This window comes from Lepidothrix coronata, unplaced genomic scaffold, assembly GCF_001604755.1.
Source record: "Lepidothrix coronata isolate B3197 unplaced genomic scaffold, Lepidothrix_coronata-1.0 Scaffold55, whole genome shotgun sequence".
NCBI lineage: Eukaryota > Metazoa > Chordata > Aves > Passeriformes > Pipridae > Lepidothrix > Lepidothrix coronata.
Genome location: NW_016690235.1, coordinates 5,188,749 through 5,213,845, shown reverse-complemented (window position 1 = coordinate 5,213,845; position 25,097 = coordinate 5,188,749). Strand labels below are relative to the sequence as shown.

The following is a 25,097-nucleotide window of genomic DNA, read 5'->3' as shown; positions in this document are numbered from 1 at the left end:
CTTAATAAGAAACTTTAAGCTTGCACAAGCCACAGAAATGCTCTACATGCGCTTGGATACAATGAATACAACGTGTGTGGACAGGTAAGTATGTTTTGGAGATAATGGAAAACATTCCTCAATGTCCAGTGTAGAGGAAAAATGAAGAGGCTGTGGAAAGAGTAGTCAGAAACCCTTGTTAGAACCGCTCTGTGCTATTCAAAATGTTTAGTGGGCTCTAGCTTAGAACAGTCTAAAGAAAACGTGGAGGATTGGCAGCTTGCCTCCTCTCGCCAGGAACACTCCCCTGGGGGTCTGTCTGTCAACACAGGACAGTGCAGATGGGTGACAGCTTTTCTGTGTCCAGAGCTGTCCACAGTTATATAGTACTCTGTTACCTGGTACGGTGCCTGCTCCATAGTGGTCTGGGAGGCACTTTGGAAGTGGAGTTAATGGGGTATGTGCCACCCAAAGGAGGAGAATGGTGGCGGTTCTGCCTTTTCAGTGACGTCTCCATTGTGTAGGAAGGCAGTTATTGACTAATGAAAAATGTGAAAGTTGCATATTCACAGTAAGTTTACATTTTAATTGTTAGTTTAATACGTCATCTCTTTATATGAAATGACAGAATGTGACAAGCTGTCTATTTTCCCATAAAAGCTTCTTTCTGAATTTCGAAACTCAGTCTTTTGTATCTGTCAACATAAATGCCTGTTTAATGCTGTAACAGCTTAAAGAGTTTAGGCTTACCTTTCAAAAGTTGAATGCATTTATAAGAAAAGCTCAAGTGAAAGTTTTCTTGCACTTCTGACATTTAATGGACCTTTCTTTTTCTTTTAATAAAGATTTATTAACTGGTTTTCTCACCACTTGAGCAACTTTCAGTTCCGTTGGAGCTGGGAAGATTGGTAAGTTTCTCTCCTTTTAATTCAAACCTGATATTGCAGAGGGTAGTGAGCTGTCTGTGCACACCTGCAGTTACAAAAAGACATGCTTCACCATGGGCATGGAAAGAATTAGAGTGTGGGCTATATCCCTGGAAAGTATTCAGCACTCACAGAAATGGAGAGATCCGACCATTAGTTATACTAAAAGCTGATAAGGGGGATATAGGAGTGAGAGAGAACAAAATGTTCTGAAAGTGTATGTTATTCAGCATCTTCCATTGGGTGAATTCTGTATAGGAACTGTGAAAGTATTGTGCTGCAAAATAAATGCAATTTTTCTGTGGTGCTCTTCCATTTCACTAAAAGCTCTGGTAGCAAATTAAGCCTTTGTGGGAGTGAAATGACTAGTAAGTTTTTCTCCTTTTGATTGAAACCTGATATTGCAAAACCCTTAAAATTTCAAACTTATCCAGGAAGAATAAGGGCATAGTGGCCCTGTTAATTGTTTTCCTCTAGCTCTTCAGAGATTGTTCTTAATCTGTTCGCCAGCACTCAGCAGTAGATTATCTTGATAATCTCTTTAGTCCCTAGTGAACATGTGACAAATCTCAAGCCAGTATAAGTATTCCTTAAAGAGGGAAGCAGAAATGTGATTTCTTTAATGTATCCTGCACTTTCAGTCAGTTGTTAGCAAATTTTTCAGAATGACTCCCTGATTTCCTTTTTAATGTTTGTGCTGACTCTGTGTCCTGTGTTCATTCTGCAGTTTTTCTCCGTGTCCTACCCCAAACCTTTCATTATATATAACCTTTGTCCTTGAGACCTTGTAGTCTATTTCCCACCTGCCAAATCCTAGGGCCTGAAATTCCATCAGAGCTTGCCCTGCCATCCATTCCTACCATGCCATGTTTTGAACTTGCATCTCTAGCAGGAGCTCCCTGGACTCAATCAGTGTCTAACCCCGGGTTCCCTAAGCTTTCCGTTCCAGGCACCCATGTAACAAGGGAGATCAACTTGAGGTTAAGTCCTCCCTGCAGTAGCTTCCACAACCTGCTAGTGTGCATGCTTTCTATAGGTGATCTGCCCAAGAATCCGTGTGGAGAGGGGTGCAGCCCTTCTTCTGATACTGTTTTGTGGCTTTTCTTACCTTTCTTGTATTGTCCTTATGTGGAGTTAAGTGTTTGATGGCTGTCCTGTTATTACATCCATGTTAACTGACCAGGCAGCAGTCTTCAAAGATCTGTCTTTCACAGATCTTGCACATGACTGTATTTGGGGCTTTTCTTTATCTGAATGCGTTTGAAATCAGCCAGAAGTTCAAAAATTCCAATGAGGAAGGAAGAGACCATGAAATCACACAAGGTTGCTTTCCTAAGGAAAGGGAAAGCCAGCTAACCATAGCCACAAATTGTTTTTAATCTGGTAGGGGAAGGGAAGTTACTTGAAAATGTATCACAGAGAGATGAGATTCCAAGAATGCTAATTGCCAATAAGGAAGTAGTGATTAACTTACTTCAATGGCTTAAAATTGCCTGCACTCTCAAATGTCAAATGCTCCAGTTGTCTTTAGACTGTGATTGTTTTGTACCTATTAGACCAAGCCAAAAAGAGACTAAAGCACAAATTCTTTTGCTGAAAGCCTTTGCATTCTATTCTTTGATAGGTCGGATTGTCTTACTCAGGACCTTGAAAAACCCAAACCCAAATTTGTGAGAGAGGTTTTGGAAAAGTGCATGCGGTAAGTAAGATCTTTTGATGGTTGCATTCAAGGCAAAGTTTCATCTGGATACTGTAAGAGTCCTTTTAACTTGACTTTGGTCTTAAGGCATCTGTTCTTACAATTCATTTTCGGTTAAGAGCTGAATCTGTTTTTTGTGTGATTTTTTGTCTTGGTTTACCTGCTGTAGGACACTAGAGAGAGGGAGGAACGGGTAATGCAGATAGATGGTAGTGAGCTGTTTATGCACACCTGTAGTTACAAAAAGACGTGCTTCACCATAGGCATGGAAAGAAATAAGAGTTTAGGCTATATTCTTGGAAAGTACTCAGCATTCACAGAAAGAGAGAGAACTGACCGTTAAATATACCAAAAACTGAGAATCTAGTCTTGGTTCTTCTAGGTGTTCTCTGATGTTCATTTCCCTTAAACAAACAAACAACCATCCAAACAAACAAAATCTCCAAACCCAACAACAAGACTACGTAATCAGCGTCTGGACTTAAAGTTGTTGAGATAGGAGAAAGAGCAAAATGTTCTGAAAGTGTTTGTTACTCGGCATCCTACATGAAAACAATCTGGTTTGGGGTGAATTCTGTATAGGAAACGTGAAAGTAGTGTGCTGCAAAATGAGTGCAATTTTTCTGTGGTGCTCTTCCATTTCACTAAAAACTCTGGTAGCAAATTAAGCCTTTGTGGGAGTGAAATGAAGCTGGAAAGTAAAATGAAGACATCCAGTTTAATATTTTTTCTGCTTTGAGTTCCAACATCTTGCTAGTTTTCTGTAGTGCATTGTAGGCTTTTGCATAAAACTTCTTACCAGGCAGCCTTTTCACAAGGCAAATTAATTGTGTGAGGATGAAACTCAAGCCTCATGGAGTTCAAATGGAAGGCATCTACTAGTAAGTTTGGTTTACTTAGCTCATACTATCTAGCAGAAACTATTATTCTGTTGTGTAAACATCCTGATTCTTGTTCTATGGAAGTTAAGTACAGGAAAATGATTATACAGCAGTCACATTAAAATTAGCCATGGTATTCTCATTTTAATTCTACTGCTATGAAACTTGTTGTTTGCAGGCTCTCCTACCATCAGCGAATAATAGACATCGTTCCTGCAAGTTTTTCTGTCCTCAGTCCTGCTAATCCAGTGTGCATTTACAAATATGGAGATGAAAGTAATAGTAAGTATTAAAGTTACTACTGGTCAAGTTGAAGTGTTTCAGAGCAAGGGAGCACACTAGATTGACTGTAATGTCAGTTGTATTCATAATGAGCTTAAATAAATGTGCATGGTTTTCGTATGGGTGAATATGCTTCACATGGGCAATTGATATATATTAAGCCTTGATCACTGTAATGAAATCCTCTCTGCTACTTATGAAGAAAAGAAAATCCAGACACGTGAAGTTACTATTGCTGAGGTGGTTGTGTTATTATGCAGTATTATTTACCAGAAGTCTAAAATTGGACAATTCATCCATTTTCCCTGTTTGGCCACTATACTATGCCAAAGGCAGCATATGAAGTGATAATGAGAGTTTATTTTTTTAACTTCATGAAGCAGTAGAGTATTTTACCAGTAAATTTGATTTAATGAAGCATACAGAGGGAGCAGACAGCATAAAGATTGAGAGATGCTTTATTATTCTTTTTATTACTCCGTGTAAATACAAACCTAAACATAAAAGTGTCATCATCACAGGTACAGTGAGGAAAAACAAGGAAGTATTGCATTTCTAGAAACGTGGTGGAAACTGAAGTAGAGCTTTAGTCAGGAAAATGGTTACCTGACCTCAGCTCTGAAGGTTCTGCACAAAGTTTTGAATTTAATGTGAAGGCCAGAAAACCTGTTGAGCGATTTTATAGAATATTGATGTGGACAATGGTATTGGAAACAGCTAGTTTTAGGTGTAGCTGGGAAGTGCACTGGTTTCTCTGAGAGGCAAACTGATGTTAAAAATGCTCACTTAATTTGCCTTGACATATTTTTGACTTCTTTGTTTTTGTTCAGGGTCCCTTCCTGGATATACTGTGGCACTCTGTTTGACAATTGCCATTAAAAATAAGGCTAGCAATGATGAAATCTTCAGCATTTTAAAAGATGTGCCTAATCCAAACCAGGATGATGATGACGGTAAGATATATTCTGTTAGGCTCTGGCGGGCTGTAATTTTTCCTGTGGCAGATTGATCTGCCATGCTTTGGAGCTGTGAGTGTGGTGGTTAATAGAACTGTATGCTTTTCCTTCTAGTAGTTGGTTTCACTTTATCAGTGAATAGAGATAATACCTCATTGTTAGTTTTTTTTGTAAACATCTTACATGGTGAGTCGGGCCCGTTTTTTCTAACCTAACAGAAGTAACCTGGTGCTTCGGGTGTGTTTTCTTGCGAGTATTGACAGAATGAAAGAATTTAACATTCCCTTTGCCTTCAGCAGCAGAGGGCAGTTCATGCTGTCATCCTCACCCCTGAAGTTCAGTACTTCTGCCCTGAGAGCATCCCTCCCCTCAGTGCAGTCCCACAGCAGATAGCACAGCCAGCCTGCCACTGTCATCTTCCATAGATAAAAACTCACAATGAGACTCCACTCACGTTCTCCTTAGCTTTGCAGCCACGGGCTGCACTGATTCCCAAAGGCTGCATATTTTATGGAATGGGGAGTGTGAGAGAATTAGAAGTGATCTAAACAGTGGGGACTACTTCATTTTTTCTTTAATATTTGCAAGTGTTCTGTCGTGCGGGCAGAGAGCAGCAACCATCTGGTGGAGTTTTTTTGCCCTGGGATCCACTGTCATGTTTCCTGATTTGCTTTGGGCATTACCCAATAATTAGTGCTCTCCCTTCTACCTGTCTTCAGCTGCAAGGTAGCTAGAGGTACAGGAGAGGACTTGACACCATTTGTCCTAGTACCCACATTTGCTATACATGCTTGCTGGACCTTTCCATATCCCGAATGGTCAGCCTCTGTATGTTAGATGTCCTTACTTTCCTCTCTCCTTCTCCATGCCCCCTTCTTTATGGCCTTCCAGGCCTTCATCTTGGTGCACAACTGCAGTTTCCTGTGCTGACTTTCTCTGCTGCAGTCCATCAGTACTGCTATATGTTGGTAGGGTGGCTGTGTCTCTGATAGCTTCTTCACTGACCTAGAATTCTTTCTGCATGGGCTCCCATTTCTCCACGGTGAAATGGGAGCCTGAAAACCTGCACATTTTGGAAGACTCTTTACTAGCTCCCTGCTCAGCCCTCCAAAACCCTGTTGTTGGAACTCTTTTGTGAAATGAGCTAAAACCATAAGTTATCTGTACAGGGTTTTTTTGTAGCTTACATGCTGCTCTACTTGAAGTACTTATTAGTTTCAACTTTAAATAACTTGCAGGTGAAGGATTTTCCTTCAACCCTCTGAAAATAGAAGTCTTTGTTCAGACGCTGCTCCATCTAGCTGCCAAGTCTTTCAGCCACTCCTTCAGTGCCCTGGCAAAGTAAGTGTGATGTGCATTATTTTGGGGCTTACAGAACAGTTTAATTCTGACAGTGACATGCATGATAAAAGAAATGGACTCCAAGCTTTAGCAGTGTTTTAGGTGCCCCACAATGCAATATGATTAGGAGAACCAATGACACTGCTTACTGAAGTAATGGTAGTGTAAATCCTAGATTATATATATATGAATGGAATTAGCAGAAATTTATACATTACAGCCGTGTGATGTAAGTCAAACAAATGAGACAGGTTTGGAAAATTACTTCATTTTAGAATTACTTATTTGCTGACTACGGTGAGGAACAAGGGATTCTTCTTACATTTGAATGACTGGACAGCTGCATCACAATATCTTGGACTGTGAATATGATTTGAGGACAGTTACTTATGTATAAAAAACAAAGAAAAAGAAAACATGAAACTTCGAAACAGTCTGCTGTAAACTTCTGTCTACCAAAGCAAAGTAAAATCCATCCTAAAATACTTTAGAGTTCATCCCTTGAAGATATGCTGGAACTTGTAAAGAATTTACTGCACCATTTTTAGCAAAATAAGATAAAATAACATTTTTAATCCTGTGTGTTTCGGAGTTGCTTTCAAGTCTTTTGTTGCCTGAAAGGTAGTCTCATGCATCTTAATGAGGTATTTTTCTTTCTGTCCCTAAAGATGTATAAAGCTGTTACAAAAGCATGCGCCTGGGAGCTCTGCAGAGGCAATGTTGATAGGAAGCTGCAGGTAGTAACCTGCAGTCAGGAGTGCAGGAGGCAGGGTGACACAAATACTTAGACCCATGGTATTTTCACTGCTGCACACCATCAGTGGCAGCCATGAGATCAAAAAAGAGCCTCTTACTCTTTACAGTTTCATTACAATAAGCCGGGCTGTGAGTGCTCTCTAGCAGTCAGCGTAACTGCTAAAATAGAGGCTTTTAGCTGCATTTCCTTCAAAAAGAGGCACTTAGGATAAGTGTCTAAAGTTATGGAAACACAAGTCAAGAGGAAGGGCTCAAAAGGCAGCAAATTTTGCTTCAGCTGTGTATAGATAAGCACATGAAGCATGAGAAGTGCCTCTTGCTTTTAAGAGCATGAGAAACATAGCCCAGCTTCAGGAAGAAGACTCACCACTAAGATGTAAGTTACTTTTAGGGGGTGCCATGTCTTTGTAGTCTGTTTGACTAAGGATGGTTATGTTTTCCTGGGAACAGTTGTCCAAGAAATGCAGCAGATAGTCACAAAATTTTATTTTGGCCAATCTAAACCACTTGCCTTATATCTGCTGCTCTTCTGACCTGATCCCAGCCTCTCCACTAATAGACTACTTATGTCTATTAAAAGGTTTCATGAAGTCTTCAAAACACTTGCTGAAAGTGATGAGGGGAAACTCCATGTGCTGAGAGTTGTATATGAGGTTTGGAAGAATCATCCACAGGTAAGAGGCTGGAATGTCAAGTATCTTTGTGAGTTTCAACTCAGAGAGGTTGTATGTAAATAAAAAAAAATACAGTTTGCTTTATATCCTCTAACTTGTGTATTGTCCTTTTAAGGAAATTTCAGGTTGTATTTAATGTTGTTACTAGTGCCTAAAATGAAGGCTGAACATAAAATACATCCCATCAGTGATGCTGCTCCTTCCTCAATAGTTCACTGTGAGAGGGCAAAGGCCTCATTGTGGCTCAGATTCATACTATGCTGTTTGTTGTACAAGAGAATAACTTCTGCCAAAATCATGTTTTTGTTCAAAATGGGAAAACAGCGTAGATATGTAAATTGAAATAAGATGTAGGTCTCATATCAAAAGCGGGCTGCATTCCTAGAGATGTTGAAACCTAGAGTTTTTTAGAGCTTTTTTTTTTTTCATCAAGTGCTAGTGAAAGCCATCCACTTATTACACTAAGCTCATGCTGGAGTCCCTGTTGTGTGTGGGCAGGGTGAGTAGAGCTGCAGTAGTGGCTGTTTCAGAACAGATCAGTCTGACAGTGCTGTGATTATGTTCATTCTTGAGCCAGTGGAAATAACACCCTAAAAGACCTGCAAAAAAATGCCTCAGTTGTATAAACCGTTCTGTTTCTTCACAGCAGTTGCTTTTTCCCTCAGCTGTCATTTTTCTATAAATAGAAATAAATAGGGAACTCAGGCTGAATTTGCCTGCATTAATTATTTCATGTCTTCGTTACTGGTGTGTTTGTGTTCCACTTCAGTGGTGGAAAGTGGACTGTACCTCGCAGCTGCACAGGCCAGACTTTAAGAAGCCAGGCCACTGAGAACCAGGGATAATCCTTGCATCTGCTACTAGATGTTTGGTCCATTCCCTAGTGGAAAAAACCTAGCACCTGAAAGATACCTATGCAAGCTGTTACCTCTCTTAAAAACATCAAAGAAGGAGGATTTTTTTTTCATGTATTTAAGTTACTACCCAGTTTAGTGACCTTGAAAATGTGACATTTACAGTCTGACCTACTTTTTACTGCCATTTAACTGGATCAGAAGAAATTTCATTACTGCAATCTAATATCTGTATCCACTTCCTCTTCGTTCCTTTGTATTGCGGCATGACCAAACTGAGATGGAGGTTTCAAACCCAGACTAAATAGTCATGTTAGACTTTTACGAATAAAACAAGATCACTTTAAAAAATGTCAAGTATAAAAGTAAGGAAGGTGTGCTGTTCTACTTGACCGTGGAAGTTAAATTTTCTTCTCTCGCACTCCAGTGTTTTGCTTCTGATCTAGCGCTTGCCTTTTTTTTTCATTCCTGAGTCCACAACCTCAGGAAGGAGGTTGTCACACAGAAGGAATGGTGCCTCGACAGCAGGCGGAGTCTGTTTTTAGGCTGCTCACCCCACTCCCGTGTCTATGGGAACGTCCTTTGAATTGGTTCAGACAACCACCAGAACTCGCAAGGCATGTAGCACTGATGACTGATCTGTGCTGCAGGTAGTGATTTCACAACAGGAGTCAGTACTCCCTGGATTTATAAGCAAGGTTGTGGTGGTAACTTCATGAAGAGAAGCTTTGACATTAAATGTTTTCTCAAAATCCTAGATGTGTGTTTTTTGGAAGATCAGGCTAAGTAATCAGAAATTCTTCCTGGCAATGCAGAAAGACAAACAGAGCATAGGATGCTATCCTGGGACTTGAAAGTTGAGTGCTGAGTCCTCCGTATGATTCATTCAGTTATTTTAATTTTCCTTCCTTAAAAGGAACTTTGTTACACTTCCTTATTTGACAACGGGTGGTTGTAAGGATAAATACAGTGCAGGCTGCAGTTCTTAGATACTGTGGCATTCAATCACATGATAATTAAGATGAGCCCTTTTTTCTGAACAGCTTGCAACTTCTGTAGTCAGTAACTCTCCTCTGCAGTTGCTTGCTGCATTGCTTGCAACTCCCCCAGAATCATGGCAGTGCCTGTAGCAAGTAAGCCCTTCCATTGATACACAGCACTGGCTCCACCCTGAAATTAATAGGCTCCTCAGAGGAAAGCTCTAGTGACACGTTTGAAGGCCGTCACAGTTCAAGGGTAGTGGGCTAACAGTAGCTCCTTCATTATGGTGATCTGATAGGTATATATGCTCTGGTTTGAGTACTTTGATGCCAAATGCGAAGACTTGTGTCTCTAAGTCCTCAGTTCCGTCTCTGATTCTTGTATTTTTTGCTTTTTATGGGAGTATGTATGTTAACAGAGTGCTCACTTTCAAAAGTAGGTAATGTTGTTAACAAGGTAACAATGCTTAATGTAATTGATATGGGTCCCCTCATTTGAAATGTTTTAGGCTAGACTACCCAGCTTCCTAAAGTATTTGAAATTACCCACTAATACCACTGATGCAGAGTTGCATCAAAGCATCTCTAGTTTTGTCTGAGGCTGGAATATTTTCACAGACTGTGTGTGTATCGTCTTTCACAAAATATAGATGATTGCTGTGCTTGTGGACAAGATGATTCGGACACAAATTGTCGACTGTGCTGCAGTAGCAAACTGGATCTTTTCTTCAGAGCTTGCACATGATTTTACTAGGTAACAAGAATTTGTTTGGGGTTGTTATTTGTCTCTAACTTGCTATTTGAGGCCGCCAGTACATTGTTTAATCTATGAAAACTCAGTAGCAGAAGAAGGTACAATTAAGCTTTTGCTCTTTCTACAAAATACATACTTTAACTGTTAAGCTTTTTTGCACTACAAGTATGCTTTTCTATATGCCGAGTGTTTGTTCACTCCGGTAGATGTCTTAAGTGATACTAAGTATAAGTTCTCCCAGTTACAGTTTTCTGTAAGAAGCTATGTTTAGTTTTCCGTCTTGGGGTGGTGTGTAAGTATAGTGTTTTGAGCCTTGTGTCTTTCCTAGGTTTTATATCTGGGAGATCTTACATTCCACAATTCGTAAGATGAATAAGCATGTCCTGAAGATTCACAAAGAACTGGAGGAGACTAAGGCAAGATTGGCCAGGCAGCACAAAAGAGTGAGTAATTTGTTTGTAAATCTTAATAATTTTAAACTCAGATATGCAAACCTGCATGCAGACAGGCAGACACACAGTTGGTTCTGGGGAGGACCAAATAAATGTGGTTCTTTGGGAAGGCTGTCTGGAGACATGTGTTCATCTCCAGCACTGAGATATCAAAAATCAGGTGCATATTCTCAGTCCACCTTTCTAGCAGTAGCTGTAACATAAGAATTTAGTAAAATCTTTTAAGGGAGTTCATATGTATTTGCTCTGTTCAAGTTCTCTCTCACAAGTTTCTTTTCCAATATGAGCATGCTGTCCACTTGCCTTCTAATCTGCATTCCAATTACCTTGTTAGATAACAATAAGAACAGTTACAAATTATTTGTGGTAAGTTCTGTTTAAAGAGTGCTCTTGTGGCTTCCATGCAGAAGTGCACAGAAACAGCTATTTGCGACTGAGAATTGGCTGTTACTGTTCTTCTGGTGGATGCTGCTGGATTCTGACACTGGCATGTCACTTCCTTTTTCCAGCTTATTTTTCTGAATACAGTTGCATGATCTTACATTACTATATAGCGCAAACTGATGAGGAAGCAGCTGCTGTTGTGTTCTGTTGTCCCAAGAGGGACAATAAAGTGGGGTGAGTGAGTGTCTTCTATGGCAGCTGGAAGAGATGGGTCCCAAGGAAGCATGGCTGAATGCAGAACTTAGTCATGACAGAATTAAGTCAGTTCATAAATATACTGACTTGCAGAAAGCAAGAGAGAATTTCTGTGTTTCTTTGAGGTCTGCGGGTGTGATTACCTGCATAAAACCCTTAGCTAGCTCCAAAATTTTGAGTGAGGTTAATGTCAAAATGTAACAGAGGCTGGCTGATGTTTTTTGAACAGACCTGCACAAGTCAGTCATTTGTCCAGAAGCTTCTGTTCAGAGATTGCTAATAACTCACAGTTTGCCAGGGTCAGTTCATCCCAGCTTCTTCATCTTGTTTCCTCCACTAACAGCAACAACTATCCTAGTTGCTTGCATCCTCAGCCTACATTGATGAGCAGTTAATAAATGCCCATGATTAGTGAAGACCTAACTGTAGTCACTGGTCTTACTGTGAGGCAAAGAGCTTCTTTGGCAACTCTAAATATACCAGTGTGTTAATTTCTGTACTCGTCTCTTGCTGCAGCTCTATATTACTTAGTGCTTTAATTGAGTATTATGCCAGGAAGAAACATTTGTATGCAACAGTGAGTAGTTCTGCAGGCTGTTGCTCTGCTGCATGACCATTCCTTTTAGAGGAAGTAAGCTGTCAAGTTTTGATATCTCCAGCATGAGGTGGATTGCCTTACTGTGGAATGAGTCCAAGGCTTATGGTCCTTTCTCTTGGGTTCTGTTGGACCTTTAGTGTTTTGAGTTCAGTAAACCTCTGTAGATGGGGAAAAGACAAGTTCCCACAGAGAGAATAAAATTAAATTGTCACTTGCTATGGTAAGTAATTTTCATTTTCTACGCTAATTTGGAGCTATACCTGTCTTCTGATTGTGAGCTGCATTTCCTATGCAGTAGGTGAGTTAACACACGGCCCTATAGTTGTCACAAGTTACACATGCTTCTTTTACAAATGTTTGAAGTTTTGAGCTGTTAATTTATGGATGTTTTTGCATAGAAACAATCATATGAGACTGAGGCATTATCTGTGCTTGAATTTACAATAATGCATCAGATTCTGCCTTTCCTCCTATATGCCTTTTTGTCTTGTTTAAGACTTAGTTACCTGAAGTTCCAAGGCTGGTACTTTTGTGTATTCTGTGGGTGGTAGAGGTGGTGTTGTGTTTTGATTTTGATACAGTGAGAGCATGCCATGTTCTTAGTATATCCATGTAGTTTATCCAGTTAGGTCCATGCTGAGCCTTTCTAGTCTGAGTACACTCTTTGATCATGAATATAGGGAGTCCCCACTTCAACAACACTGGCAACAGTCTTTAGCCTTCCTTCTGTGCTAACCAGCTGGATTGATTTGAGTTAATGCACTATTTCTTGGAGCCCTGAGACTTCAAAACTCTTCATTCAGTGAATTGTCTGCCCTGCTGCGGTAGATGCAAGTTGAAAAAATCTCTGCCGTATTTTTTTGAAAAGCTGTTCATTGCCTGCTAATGATAAAGTTAGTTACCTTTCACTTGTGTTTCCCTCAAATCCTGGATTCACAGAATGGCCTGGGTTGGATCAGTAGTTCCCAGGGTCCTCCTTTCTACCCTTTTTAAAGGGGTAGAGTGTTTCCTCTTTTCCAGTCACCCAGGACTTCACCTGACTGCCATGTCTTGTCAAATATAGCAGAGTGGCTTGGCAACTACATCAGCCAATTCCCTTAGGGCTCTAAGGTCTCTCTAAGGGCTCTATGGGACATCTCACTGGGTCTCATGGATTTGTGTGTGTTCAAGTTCTTCAGGTGGTCATGAACCTGATCTTTCCATACAGTGGGAGGGACTTTACCTCTCCAGTCCTCGTCCTACTGTACATCCACTCGAGAAGTGTGGGAAGAGGTGTTGCCATTGAAGACTTGTAAAAATATTGTTGAGGACCTCAGTCAGTGTTCTCATCCATAGTTACCAGTTTACCAGCATTGCTTATTGGGGGACACACCTCCTTGGCCTTCCCTTTTCTGGTAAACATACCTGTAGAAGCCTTTGCTGTTATTCCTTGTGTCCCCTGCCAGGTTCGGTTCCAGCTTTGCCTTGGCCTTCCTCACCCCATCCCTACACAACTACATTTTGTCTCTATACTCTTCCCAGGTTACCTGTCCTTGTTTTCACTGTTTGTGCATTGTCTTCTTTCCTTTTAGTTTGATCAGCAGGTCCCTACTTAGCCATGCTGGTCTCCTGCCTTCCTTGACTGATTTCTTACTCCTGGGAATTGCTAGCTCTTGCTCTCTATGGAGATCTGCCAACTCTGTTCTGCTCCCTCATCTTACGAGGGCAGGGAGTGTCCCAGGGAATCCCACTGACTATCTCCTTGGAGAGCTGAAGTCTACCTTCTTAAAGTTCAGGGGCCTAACTTTACTCCTTACTGACCCATATCCCCTGGGACTGTGAACTCCTCCAACACACAGTTGCTGCAGCCCAGGCTGCCTCCAATCTTGATGTCCCCCATTAGCTCACTTGTGTTGGTGACCAACAGATCCAGTAACACATCCCCTCTGGGAGGGCTGTGTATTACCTGGGTCAGGAAGTTATCCTCCATGCATTCCAGGAATCTCAAGGATTGCCTGCAGCTACTTTTCCAGCATAAGTGGGGGTGATTGAAGTCCCCCAGTGGGAAAAGAGCCTGTGAGTGTGATGCCTCCTGTGACTGGAGCAAGGAGGCTTCAGCAGGCTCTTCTTGATCAGGGGCCTGATGTAGACACCAATCAAAAGGTTCCCTTTGTTGCTTCAGTCTCTCATTCTTACCCACAGGCTTTCAACTTGCTCATGGCTGTTCTTCAAAGACAGCTCTTCACACTCAATCCAACCCTTGATGCAGAGGGCAACCCTCTCCTTCCTCCCCTCAGTTTCAATAATGGCAAGTAGGTCATAACTTCCCAGCAGCATAGTGGCTTCCTTCTGTTTGTTGCCCATGCTGCATGCATTGGTGCAAAGGCACCCCAGCTGGGCTGTCAGCCTGTCACCATCCTAGAGGAACACCCCTGAATTCTGGTAAATCTTTAGGCTTGATCTACTTTCTTTGAAATCTTGATTTTATTTTATTTTTTTCCAGGGCTTTCCAGTATTGGCATTTTTCCTTCCAAATTTCTATCCTGAATTCTGTGCTGCTCTTCAGTTGCTCTGCAGACCTTTTCACGTGTGGAAGTAGAGGTCATTGACAGTATCCACAGGTAGTCAGATTAGTGGCTAATCCTGTGTTGTTGTCCCTTACAGCGAGACAGTGATGATGACGATGATGATGATGACCGAAGCACTGATCGGGAGGATGGACCACTAGAAGAGCAGATAGAGCGTTTGCAGGAAAAGGTAGAGTCAGCCCAGAGCGAGCAGAAGAATCTCTTCCTCGTTATATTCCAGGTAATGATGGGCAAAGTCTCTTCTTACTTTAGGTTTTGAAGTTTCTGGATTTATAAGCTTTCAGCATCACTTGTATCTTGGGCATCTTCTTGGGATAAGAATATGGGAAGGGGTTGTTGGGTTTGCTGTGGGTTAGAGTCAATCCAGATCATCCTTCTGCAAAGACTGCTTCTGAGCAGTGCTTAGGAACAGAGGAGTTCTGCTAGCATTGTTTCCTGAACAACCAGATTTTATTTCCTTACTAAATTCAGTGTTTACCAAGCAAAATAATTATTCTCACATTGCTGTTCAAAGTGTCTGGACCCCAGATCCTCTTACCTGAGGTTAGAATTCTGCTTTCAACTGATGAGACTAAGTTTGGGTATTTTTCCCTCTGCTGCAGCGTTTCATTATGTTGTTAACGGAGCACTTGGTGCGCTGCGAGACCGGTGGAATCGATGTATTTACACCTTGGTACAAGAGCTGTATAGAGAGATTGCAGCAGATCTTCCTGCAGGTAAGTCTCATTTCTCAGTTTGGAAGGCTGTGGGCAGGGCCGTGCGGGATGGCAGAGCTCCGTGGGTGGGGAGCAGAGCGCTGCATGGGAGTAGCAGTAGGTGGCAGCAGCACGTCTTCTCTGAAGGCTGGTGTGCGGCCAGGTCATAGCGCTGGCTCTGGCCAAACCTCTGCCACAGTCCGGTGGAGTGACTGATCCTTGACTAATTCCCTGACCGAAAGCGCACTGGAAAAATATTTCAAGATGTAACTATAAATTTCACCGAGTTCCGCTTAGCTGTGTGTTTATAGTAAGGGCAAAGTTGTGAACGGACAAGAATGCTAAAATAGATGTATTTTAAATGAGTGGATAAAACTATTGCAGGATTCCTTTTAATAAGGTGCATAAACATTTATTAAAAATAATTTCTGAATGCTTGGCTCTGTATTAAATCAGTTAACAAGCACAGGTGGCTGGATGAAAGTGATTAGATACAGGAAGCTGTACCTGTGTGAGCACAAGATACGTTGAAGAATGGGAGGGGGGGTATAATTCTCTGTTGGGATAAACCCTTCCCTGGTAGTAGATGTGTCTTCAGAGGAAAGGAAATACCATGATTCTCCTACGCAGTGACACAACACCTGTGCCCTGCACACAGCTCAGGATGTGGGAATTGGAGGGAGCACAGTGCTGCTCAAGGCAGGATTTCGGTCCAGGCTGTGTTCTTGTGGTTGGTAGTGTCTCTGGGTTATGCTGTGTTGTGGAAATGAGGTGTGCTAAACAATTCGGATGAAAATATTCGGCTTGTGATTCTTGATTTCTCTGCTTATTCTTATATAAATATAAAGGAAAGCAGTAAAGGTATGTGTCTTATTTTTGTTTTTTTTTATCTGCCAGCACCACCAGATAATCCAGCAGTACATGGTGACCCTAGAGAACCTCCTGTTTACAGCTGAACTGGACCACCATATACTGGCTGTGTTTCAGCAGTTCTGTGCTCTGCAGGCCTGAGGGATTGTTCATGGACAGAGTCTTGTCTGCAGGACTTCAATGAATTTTAATTTTTTTTTTTTAAATGGCAAAACTTAACATGGGGATGGAAGAATTTTTTGAATAAAACTGGCTTTCATGTGCTCCTATATAAAACAATAGAGTACTCTAAAAAAACAACGAACTGTGTAAGCATCATAAGCCTTAAAAGATATGATCTATAGGGGATATTTGTGAAGTAATGTATGAATTCTTTTTATTGTCTTTTGATTTAGTATGACTCTTCGCTTCATGATAGTAATTTTGTTTCTCCCCTCTTGCCTATATAAAAATCAGACACGACCCCTGTACCGCTCCCCAAAAAAAAATTCCAAACTTAGAACAACAGGAAAAAAACAATCCCAAACAACAGAATTTTTAACCTCTGCCTACCCCTTAAGGTCAAAGGAATTGCAGAAATGAAGAACAGTTCATAGTGTTTTGTCAGTAGGAAAGGGAATGCACCTTCTCAGTGACCCATGTAGTAAATTCTCTAGTATGGCATAGGAAGACTGTCTTAACTTTGGGCACATGAAACACATTTTCAAAGTAGCTTATGGATTTGTTTATTATGAAGCCAGATAGATTTTCACAATTTAAAGGAACATGTAATTCAATTGAATTTTGTTTTTAAAATGTATTGTCTAGTGTCTTATTACAGTGTCAATAAACAGTAGATAAGCTTCATGGACCACTTCTGAAGAATGCAGTCCTTTTTTCAGTGTGGTCAAAAAATAATGAACTGCTCCTGGTAGCAGTATTCACTGATAGACAGTAAGCAAGAGTTGGAGTGAAACAAACTTCTGACTTCCATACTGCAGGCCTTACCTGGATTTTGGGAGCTCCAGCCCCAGATGCTGGGAAGAGGACAATGCAGTGTTGGGCTTGTTTTTTTTCTTTCAGCCAGTAACTAGTTGTCTGTCACATTTGCACTGGGCTGGACCTGCAGGCCTGCAGGGACGTCAGAAATCTTTCTGGTTAGTGACAGTGGGTGAAGAGAGTGCTCCCACCTCATCTGGCTTGGTAACAACTGCTTTGCGGTGGCTGCGTCTGCCTCCCTCGCTTCAGTATGTGACAACAGCACATTGCTCCCATGCCTTGAGAAAGCATTTTAATGCTGAATTAAGTGATATGTCACAGGAGACTTAGACTGGGAGAACACAACCTGAAAGTAGAGTAGCCTTAGTTTTGAGTTATGCAAGTAACACTACGTACTTAAAGGCCAAACCAGAGTGGTCTGTGTCAGTGGTGAATGGCAAAGGAGCTGCCGTCAGTGTGCAGTGTTTCCAACCTGTTTATGGTCTCTTCATTTTGCAGATGAACGTTCAGAAGAACTCCGTACTCAGTGCTATTTTAGTTTTAGCTTAGAAAATTACAGGCTTTGAGTAATTTTATTCCTGTACAAATTATTATTTCAAGTATTATGCCTAGAAGTGCATTTCATCGCACTGACCAATGACCTCCTGATGCAGCAAGGAGGGTAAAAACCAGAATTTTCTGTTTTGACTGTTGATATAAGTTTGTGTGGCCTGTAGCAATCGAATATATCCTCATAGACTTAGATCTGTTACTTCTGCTTTTTCTGCTTGCCCTTTCTGACTTGACTGATCCCTCCATTCTTTCAGAGTATACTGTTATTTGTTGTAAATTTGCTTTATGCAAGAGTTTTGTCAGTCATGCACGGACTTGTGCTTCAGATCTTTCTCTGTTAATGTTCTTGAGTAATCAAATAGGAGTTTTTGTTGGTTGTTGTTTTTTTTTTTTTTAAGAAACATTTAATACTTTAGAAGTTTTAATTGGATTTTAATAGTTTTTTCACTGGCTTGGATCAGTATCAGAGTTCTGATATTAATTAATGGTGGGGGTTTTGACTATAAATGTGACTTCTGTTAAACTGTAATGCAGTTAGAACTTGCAAACCTGTAACTTTCTTTGAGCCTTGACAAATACCGATGCTGGGGATACAGTTGCAAATGCTTGAGTGTAATCGTATGTTATAAAACCAAATAGGAATGTCTTTTGAAATTGATTTAATTTCCAATCATGCCAAGGTTTGACCACGGGCTTTGATTACATTTCTTGAGCCTGTTGGACACCTTCACCTTCTTTAAGGTCTAATGGTGTACACCTGAGTTGGAACTGCCTGAAGCATGTGGTGGTGGGTAGTGTAAAGATGTTGTAGAAATGTGGTGTGGTTGGAAAAAAATGCACAATTAAAGACAAAAATAAATGAAGGTGAAGCAGGTTGCTACTGAGGGTGTTTGTCCTGTCTGTTTTGGGGGGCACTGAAACAAAGCAGTCATGCTGGGTTATGCTGGTGTTAAATGCAGTGGGGTTTGGAGGAGTTTTGTCCCAGCACTTGTGCTGGTATCCTGACTAACACACAAGCCTTCACCTCCTTGTGCTGTGGCTGGTCTGACACGCTGCCCCACCTGCACAGCCATGTGAGGCAAACATATGTGCTGCTGGGTGCGAGGGGGTGCTCACACAGACATTCTCCCTCCCTCTTGCCACCTCCTGTCCTCTGGCAGGGGGAGGTACTGCTACAGGAACTCAGGAAGGTGTGGACTGGTGCTGCTTGCTGAGGGGAGTGCTGCTGCAGCGTGCCCACAGGTTATTCAGTAGCCAGTGCACACCTCCCAGCTGCCCCGGAGAGGAGTTTAGGGACCCAAGACAACACTGGGTAACGAAACCGTGACATGGAGGACTACCTCCAAAAGCCCTGCTGGGATCTGCCCTCCAGCTAACCCCTCATGCCACTTTCCTAGGCCTTGCAATGCCCCAAAGGCCTTCTGTGCTTAGCGGGAAGGCAGGTTACTGGGGAGCTGCAAAGGAAGCACTGGGGAAGTTAAGACCTGTTACTGGAACCATCATCTGCCCTTCCCAGACACCTTGTCTCCTCCTCTAACAGAATCACAGAATCAATTAGGTTGGAAAAGACCTCTGAGGTCATCAAGTCCAACCTCTGACCAGCTTGTCAGCTTGACGTCTAGTCTTTTCTTAAACAGCTCCAGGTGACTCCAGCACCTCCCTGGGCAGCCCATTCCAATGTTTAAGAACTCCTGTGAAGAAATTCCTCTTGATGTCCAACCTAAATGTCCCCTAATACAGCCTGGGGCTTTGTCCTCCTGACCTATCTCTAGTTGTCTGGGAGATGAGGCTGACCCCCACCTGCCTACAACCTCCTTTCAGGGAGTTATAGAGAGTGATGAGGTCTCCCCTGGGCCTCCTTTTCTGCAGGTTGAACAACCCCAGCTCCCTCAACTGCTCCTCATAGGACTTGTGCTCCAGACCCTTCCCCAGCTCTGTTGCCCTTCTGTGGACACTCTTCAGCACCTCAGTGTCCTTCCTGAATTGAGGGGCCCAGAACTGGACACAGAACTGGAGGTGTGGCCTCACCAGTGCTGAAGACAGAGGGACAATCCCGGCTCTGGTTCTGGTGGCTGCGTTATTTCTGACACAGGCCAGGATGCCACTGGCCTTCTTGGCCACCTGGGCACACTGCTGGCTCATGTTCAGCTTCCTGTTGACAAGCACCCCCAGGTCCTTTTCCATTGGGCACCTTTTCAGCCACTCTGCCCCCAGCCTGTAGTGCTGCATGGGGTTGTTGTGGCCCAAGGGCAGTACCTGTCACTTGGCCTTATTGAACCTCACACCATTGGCCTCAGCCTATCAATCCAGCCTGTCCAGATCCCTCTGCAGAGCCTTCCTAACCTCTGGATCAACACCCACCCAACTTGATGTCTGCAAAGTCACTGAGGGTGCACTTGATTTCCTCATCCAGATCATCAGTAAGGATATTGAACACGATTGGGCCCAACACTGATCCCTGGGGAACTCCCCCTAGTGATCAGACACCAACTGGATGTGACACCACTCACCACCACTCACTGGGCCTGGCCACCCAGCCAGTTTTTAACCCAGAGAAGAGTGCACATGTCTAAGCCATGGGCTGCCAGCTTTTCCAGGGTAATGCTGTGGGAGACAGTGTCAAAGGCTTTACTTAAGTCCAGGTAGACCACATCCACAGCCTTTCCCTCATCCACCAGGTGGGTCACTTGGTGTAAAAGGAGATCAGGTTGGTCAGTCAGGACCTGCATTTCCTAATCTGTGCTGGCTGGGACTGATCCCTTGGTTGTTCACTCTAGATGATCTGTTCCATAAACTTGCCAGTAGTCACCAAGATCAGGCTGACAGGCCTGTAATTCCCCAGATCCTCATTCCAGCCCTTCCTGTGGATAGGCATCGCATTGGCCAACCTCCAGTCGTCTGGGACCTCCCCAGTTAGGCAGGACTGATGACAAATGATGGAAAGTGGCTTGATGAGCTCTTCTGCCAACTCCCTCAATACCCTCAGGTAAATCCTGTCCTGTCCCAGAGACTTGTGAGTGTCTTAGGTGCCACAGCAGGTCACTACTTCCTTCTGGATTGCAGGGTGTCTATTCTGTTCCCCACCTGGGTCTATCAGCTCAGGGGGCTGGTGGTCCTGAGGATAACTGGTCTTTCTCCTTAGACTGCGGCAAAGAAGGCATTAAGTACCTCAGCCTTTTCCTCATCCTTGCTGACCATGTTCCCCCCTGCATTCAATAAAAGATGGAGATTTTCCTTGACCCTCCTTTTGTTGTAATAAAACCACTTTTTATTATATTTCACAGTGGTGCCCAGATTGAGTTCTAACTGAACTTTCACCTAATTTTCTCTTTACATGGCCCAACAACATCCTTGTACTCTTCCTGAGTTGTCTGCCCCTTCTTCTAAAGGTCATAAGCTCCTTTATTTCCCCTGAGTTCCAGCGAAAGCTCCCTGTTCAGCCAGGCCTGTCTTCTTCCACAACTCATCTTTCAGCACATAGGGACAGCCTACCTAAAGCATATCAAGTCTTCCTGGGCCCTTTTTTTATTAAGGACTGTTTTCCAAAGGACTCTTTGAACCAGTGTCCAGAATAGGCCAAAGTCCACTCTCCAGAAGTCCAAGGTAGAGGTTTTGTTGATTCCCTTCCTTAGTTTACCAAGAATCAAAAACTATCATTTCATGGTCTGTGTGCCCAAGATGGCCTTTGACCATCACATGTGCCACCAGCCCTTCTCTGTTCATAAACAGCACGTCCAGTGGGGCACCACTGGTAGGCTCATGTTGTGGTTTAGGAATGATGTTCCCCAATCGTGTTTCCACTGAAACACTCCAAACCATGCACAGCTCACTCATTTCCCCCTCCCCCTGCACTGGGATGGAGAGGAGAACTGGAGTCACAAAAGGTAAAGATCACAGGCTGAGATAACAACAATTTACTGGAACCAGCAACAGCAACTGAAAGGAACAGTAACACGCCACTATTAGTAAGAGTGTGCAGTGTGCAAGAGAGACGAGCGATTCCCCCACGAGTACTCACCATGAGGAACACGGTGTTATCCCGCCTGGAAGGGACCCCCTTCTGCCCACCCCCTGTCCCCCTGTGTATGGACTGAGGTGGTGTCTAGGTCCTCGTCCTGCCCCTCCTGGATACTGCAAAAATGAACCCTGTCCTGGCAGGAATCAGGACAAGTTGCTTACCATCAGGAAGATATCTTCCACACACTCCAGGAACCTCCTAGACTGCCTCCTCACCAGCAGACATCCCACAAGTTAAGTGTCTCCCACAAAACCAAGGTTAGCAACCACAAAATGTCAGCCAGCTCCTTCATCTGCTTCTTCATCCTGGTTGGGTGGTCTATAACAGACTCCTACCAGGATGTCTGCCTTGTTAGCCTTCCCCCTCATCCTTATCCATAGGCACCCAACCTTACCATCACTGTCTTTGAGCTCTGCAGTCAAAACACTCCCTGAAGTACAGAGCCACGCCACCCCTCTCCTTCCCTGTCCGTCCCTTCTGAAGAGCTTATAACCATCACTGCAGCACTCCCGGTGTGGGACTCATCCCCCATTTCCGTGATGGCGAATACATCATAGCTTTCTGCACAGCCAGTGGCCCATGCTCCCCAGAGACGTCTCTCAAGACTTCCCTGAGATCCACCATATTTACCATGGTTAACAAATGCAGAGCCACTACCTAGAACATGTGCCTGCCCTTCAGCCACTTCCACATGCATTCCTCAACAGGGGCAAGAATGAAGATTTGAACTTGGAAGTAAATCCAAGTAAATCCACCCTCTACTGAAAGCAAACATCATTCAGGTGCACTTAGAGAGCTCTACCTTGGAATGGTACTTCCTTCCCCCCCTTGCCCCTGAGGACAGGTATTTATCCTTGCCTTCGTCTCTGGTCTGAAAGTTGGGAAAAAGAAAAAAAGAAGTAGAGGATATCCTTAGGGACTCTCCCCGTGAAATATGGTAGACACATTTCAGAACCTCCCTAGGAGCAGGCAGCTTTCTTTTTGAGCGAGAATTCTCCTTCATGGAGTTGTGTCTCCAAGCTAAAGGAGAACCTGCCTCAACAGTCTCCAGCCACCCTAAGTGCTGCTTTATCAGCTCACTGTCCTCTGCCCACCCATGACCAGTAACTGAAAAAACAGACAAAAGTCAGGACAAAATACGGAGCATGGAGTCTTCCTCCTCTGACAGGAGCAAGCCAGCAGTGGAATGTTCACCTTCATTTCATCAGCATATCAAGTACAATGATACAAACTTATCTTTTGGCCTAGGAGATACCAATTTTTGAACTGTTGCAAATGTGTTATATTCTACTCTAAGATCTAGCTTAAAAGCCAAAGCTTACTGTTCTGTACAGTGCTTCTTACAACTGAAAAATGTAACTCTTTACAGAATTTGGCAACAGCTTGGTCATAATTAGCATTTATTTGACTTTAATAAAAAATACCATTAAAAACAAAACAAAAAAACAAAACACCAAAAAAACCCCAAAACCCAGATTAACGCTACATCTTCTCGTAAGTTAATTCATGGCCACATACAGTGCATGTCTTTTTATATGTGTCTTCATCTATGTTTTCTTCTGGTCCATACTCATGTTCATGGATAGTAGCCGCTTTCTTCCATAAACTACTCCTCACAGCTCGGCGCAGTTCTAAAGAGATATACAAGAAAATGTTAGGATTTTAATAAATCTTAAATAACGTTTAATAAAACTCAAGCTAACCACCTTTCTGAGGCCTACAGATGACAAAACGCTTGCTGCCTGTCTTCCATAAATTTTGGGCAAGTATCTGCTCTTGCAAGAACAAGCTCTGACTTGCCTGGCAATCCTCACCTTGTCTGCTGTTTTCAAGGCTAAGAACTACACTGGCATAGGATCTCACAGGCAAAGATTTTCCATCTGGACTAAGGACGTGTTGCTCACTGCCTTTTTACAAGAAGCCATTCAAAGGTATCCAAAAGGAGTTGGTGAAATGCAAAGGAAAAGTTTTTATAGAACACCTCATTTATTTTACATGACCAAGAGAGAGTCATTTTCATTCAGGTCACAGTGAGCCTCCCAAATGACTTGGCATTCTCTAAGCTTTATGCCCAATAATATGAGTTGCCTCTGCAGCATCTGCAGTGAAATCTGCAGGTTCTCCAGAGCGCACAGGCTGGCAGCAGAGCCCAAGATATCTTCCGGATGTTGCAAGCGGGTGGCAAGCATACTGAAGAGCAAAACGTGGTCACATTTCGAGCCAAGCCATTCAGGCTGCAAACTTCGTCACGTTAAGGCCTGTACTTGCACTGAACTCTGGCACCTTGGCTACAGCCTGCTGCCAGTGCGTCTGTGCGCAGAACACCAATGGCCCAGAGGGGTTATTTGTGCAGCCTCAAGTTCTGCCTCCTCCAGACAACACCAGTACACCCAGCTGGAGCTTTCTGCCCCCACAAGTGTGGACCCAAAGGGAAACAGGGATGCTACAGGTCACAAAGAAAAGTTCCATCCATCAAATACTCTTCCTAAATACTAAGTTCTCGGGAAAAAACCCAAGGATAATGTGCAGTAAAGACAGCGGTGGGGAATGAAGTGAGCAATGCTGGGAAAAGGCATTTTCTACTCTCATTTACGGTCACTCCACCCAGGGGCCTATCTATGACAGAAATGCCATAAAAACCTATGTCCTCCACAAGTCAAACGAAACAGGAACAATCCATGGCACATTCTGGGTCGTACCAAAAAATTAGAAGAACACCAAAATGAACCATCATAACTGATTTGTCACATCACGTCCACAGGACAATAGGGTAACTCAGGTTGGAAGGGATCTCAATCCTACAGTCCAACCCTCTGCCCAAAATAGTCAGCTATGAGCTCACACCAGACTGCTCTAGTCTCATCTAGTTCTTGAAAAACTCCATTTTGCCACCCTGAAGACTTTCTCAGTACCTTAATCAGATGCAGACACAGATTCAAACAAAACTGTACTTAATCTCAGGTACTGCAGTATATAACTTTAACCCTTTACCTTTAACCTTCTTATCAAACTTCTTCTGTTTCATCTTCTCTCTGCTGTCACGGCGGAGCTCCTTTGCTTCTTGCAATGCGTCTTCGCTACCCCACACTTCAAGTGAACGCTTGATTACCTACAGGATGGACATAAATGTCTTTTTTCCCCCCAAAATGATAAAAGTAAACTACTCTAACTTGCAAATTGCCAACGCAATCTTCTTCTGCCTCTGCTCTTGACCAACAAAATACTGCATTCCTTCCACAAGAAGAGGCAACACTGATTTTTAGTGTCAGCTGGATGTAACCTGGGACTTCCCCGGTTAGGCAGGACTGATGATAAAGTTAAACCCAGCTCTAATTTAGCACATATTTCACTAAAGCAATAGCATTCCTATAAAAGTAGCAAACAAGAAATGACAAGAGTCCTGGAAAATCCGAAAATCCACTTGCTTTTCCTGCTGCCTCTGAGGGCAGAGCTGTGAACACAGCTACAAGAGGAGCAGCAGTTGCCCCATGCACTTCAGAGTAGCACCGAAAGGCCACGTGCTTCGTGACTTGGAATTGTGCAACCCACTGAACCTGCGCTCCATGAGCATTTTCAAAATGCTCTCAAACGCAGACATTTTCAAAAATTTGGACCACAACCACCTAACTCTAACAAGCTATGCATA

At 42.9% G+C, this 25,097-nt stretch overlaps 2 protein-coding genes across 5 annotated transcripts in view; one reads left to right on the top strand and one right to left on the bottom strand.

Annotated features, from left to right (window-relative positions):
* NCBP1 (nuclear cap binding protein subunit 1) overlaps positions 1-18,317 on the top strand; it is a 31,433-nt gene extending 13,116 nt beyond the window's left edge. The window contains exons 12-23 of one of the 2 annotated variants that reach the window (XM_017816461.1): positions 20-84; positions 825-887; positions 2,530-2,604; positions 3,664-3,767; positions 4,598-4,720; positions 5,962-6,064; positions 7,401-7,494; positions 9,979-10,082; positions 10,411-10,525; positions 14,415-14,558; positions 14,941-15,054; positions 15,931-18,317. In XM_017816461.1, the coding sequence (XP_017671950.1) occupies positions 20-84; positions 825-887; positions 2,530-2,604; positions 3,664-3,767; positions 4,598-4,720; positions 5,962-6,064; positions 7,401-7,494; positions 9,979-10,082; positions 10,411-10,525; positions 14,415-14,558; positions 14,941-15,054; positions 15,931-16,044 (1,218 nt within the window). In that variant the 3' untranslated portion in view covers positions 16,045-18,317. The remainder of the gene's footprint in view (positions 1-19; positions 85-824; positions 888-2,529; positions 2,605-3,663; positions 3,768-4,597; positions 4,721-5,961; positions 6,065-7,400; positions 7,495-9,978; positions 10,083-10,410; positions 10,526-14,414; positions 14,559-14,940; positions 15,055-15,930) is intronic. The other variant, XM_017816462.1, reaches the window with a different exon arrangement.
* Positions 18,318-22,813: 4,496 nt separating this feature from the next.
* The window catches only part of XPA (XPA, DNA damage recognition and repair factor), a 6,110-nt gene continuing 3,826 nt past the window's right edge, over positions 22,814-25,097 (bottom strand). For all 3 annotated transcript variants that reach the window (XM_017816438.1, XM_017816439.1, XM_017816437.1), the window contains 2 exons: positions 24,443-24,560; positions 22,814-23,082 (listed from right to left, as the gene is read on the bottom strand). In XM_017816438.1, the coding sequence (XP_017671927.1) occupies positions 22,934-23,082; positions 24,443-24,560 (267 nt within the window). In that variant the 3' untranslated portion in view covers positions 22,814-22,933. The remainder of the gene's footprint in view (positions 23,083-24,442; positions 24,561-25,097) is intronic.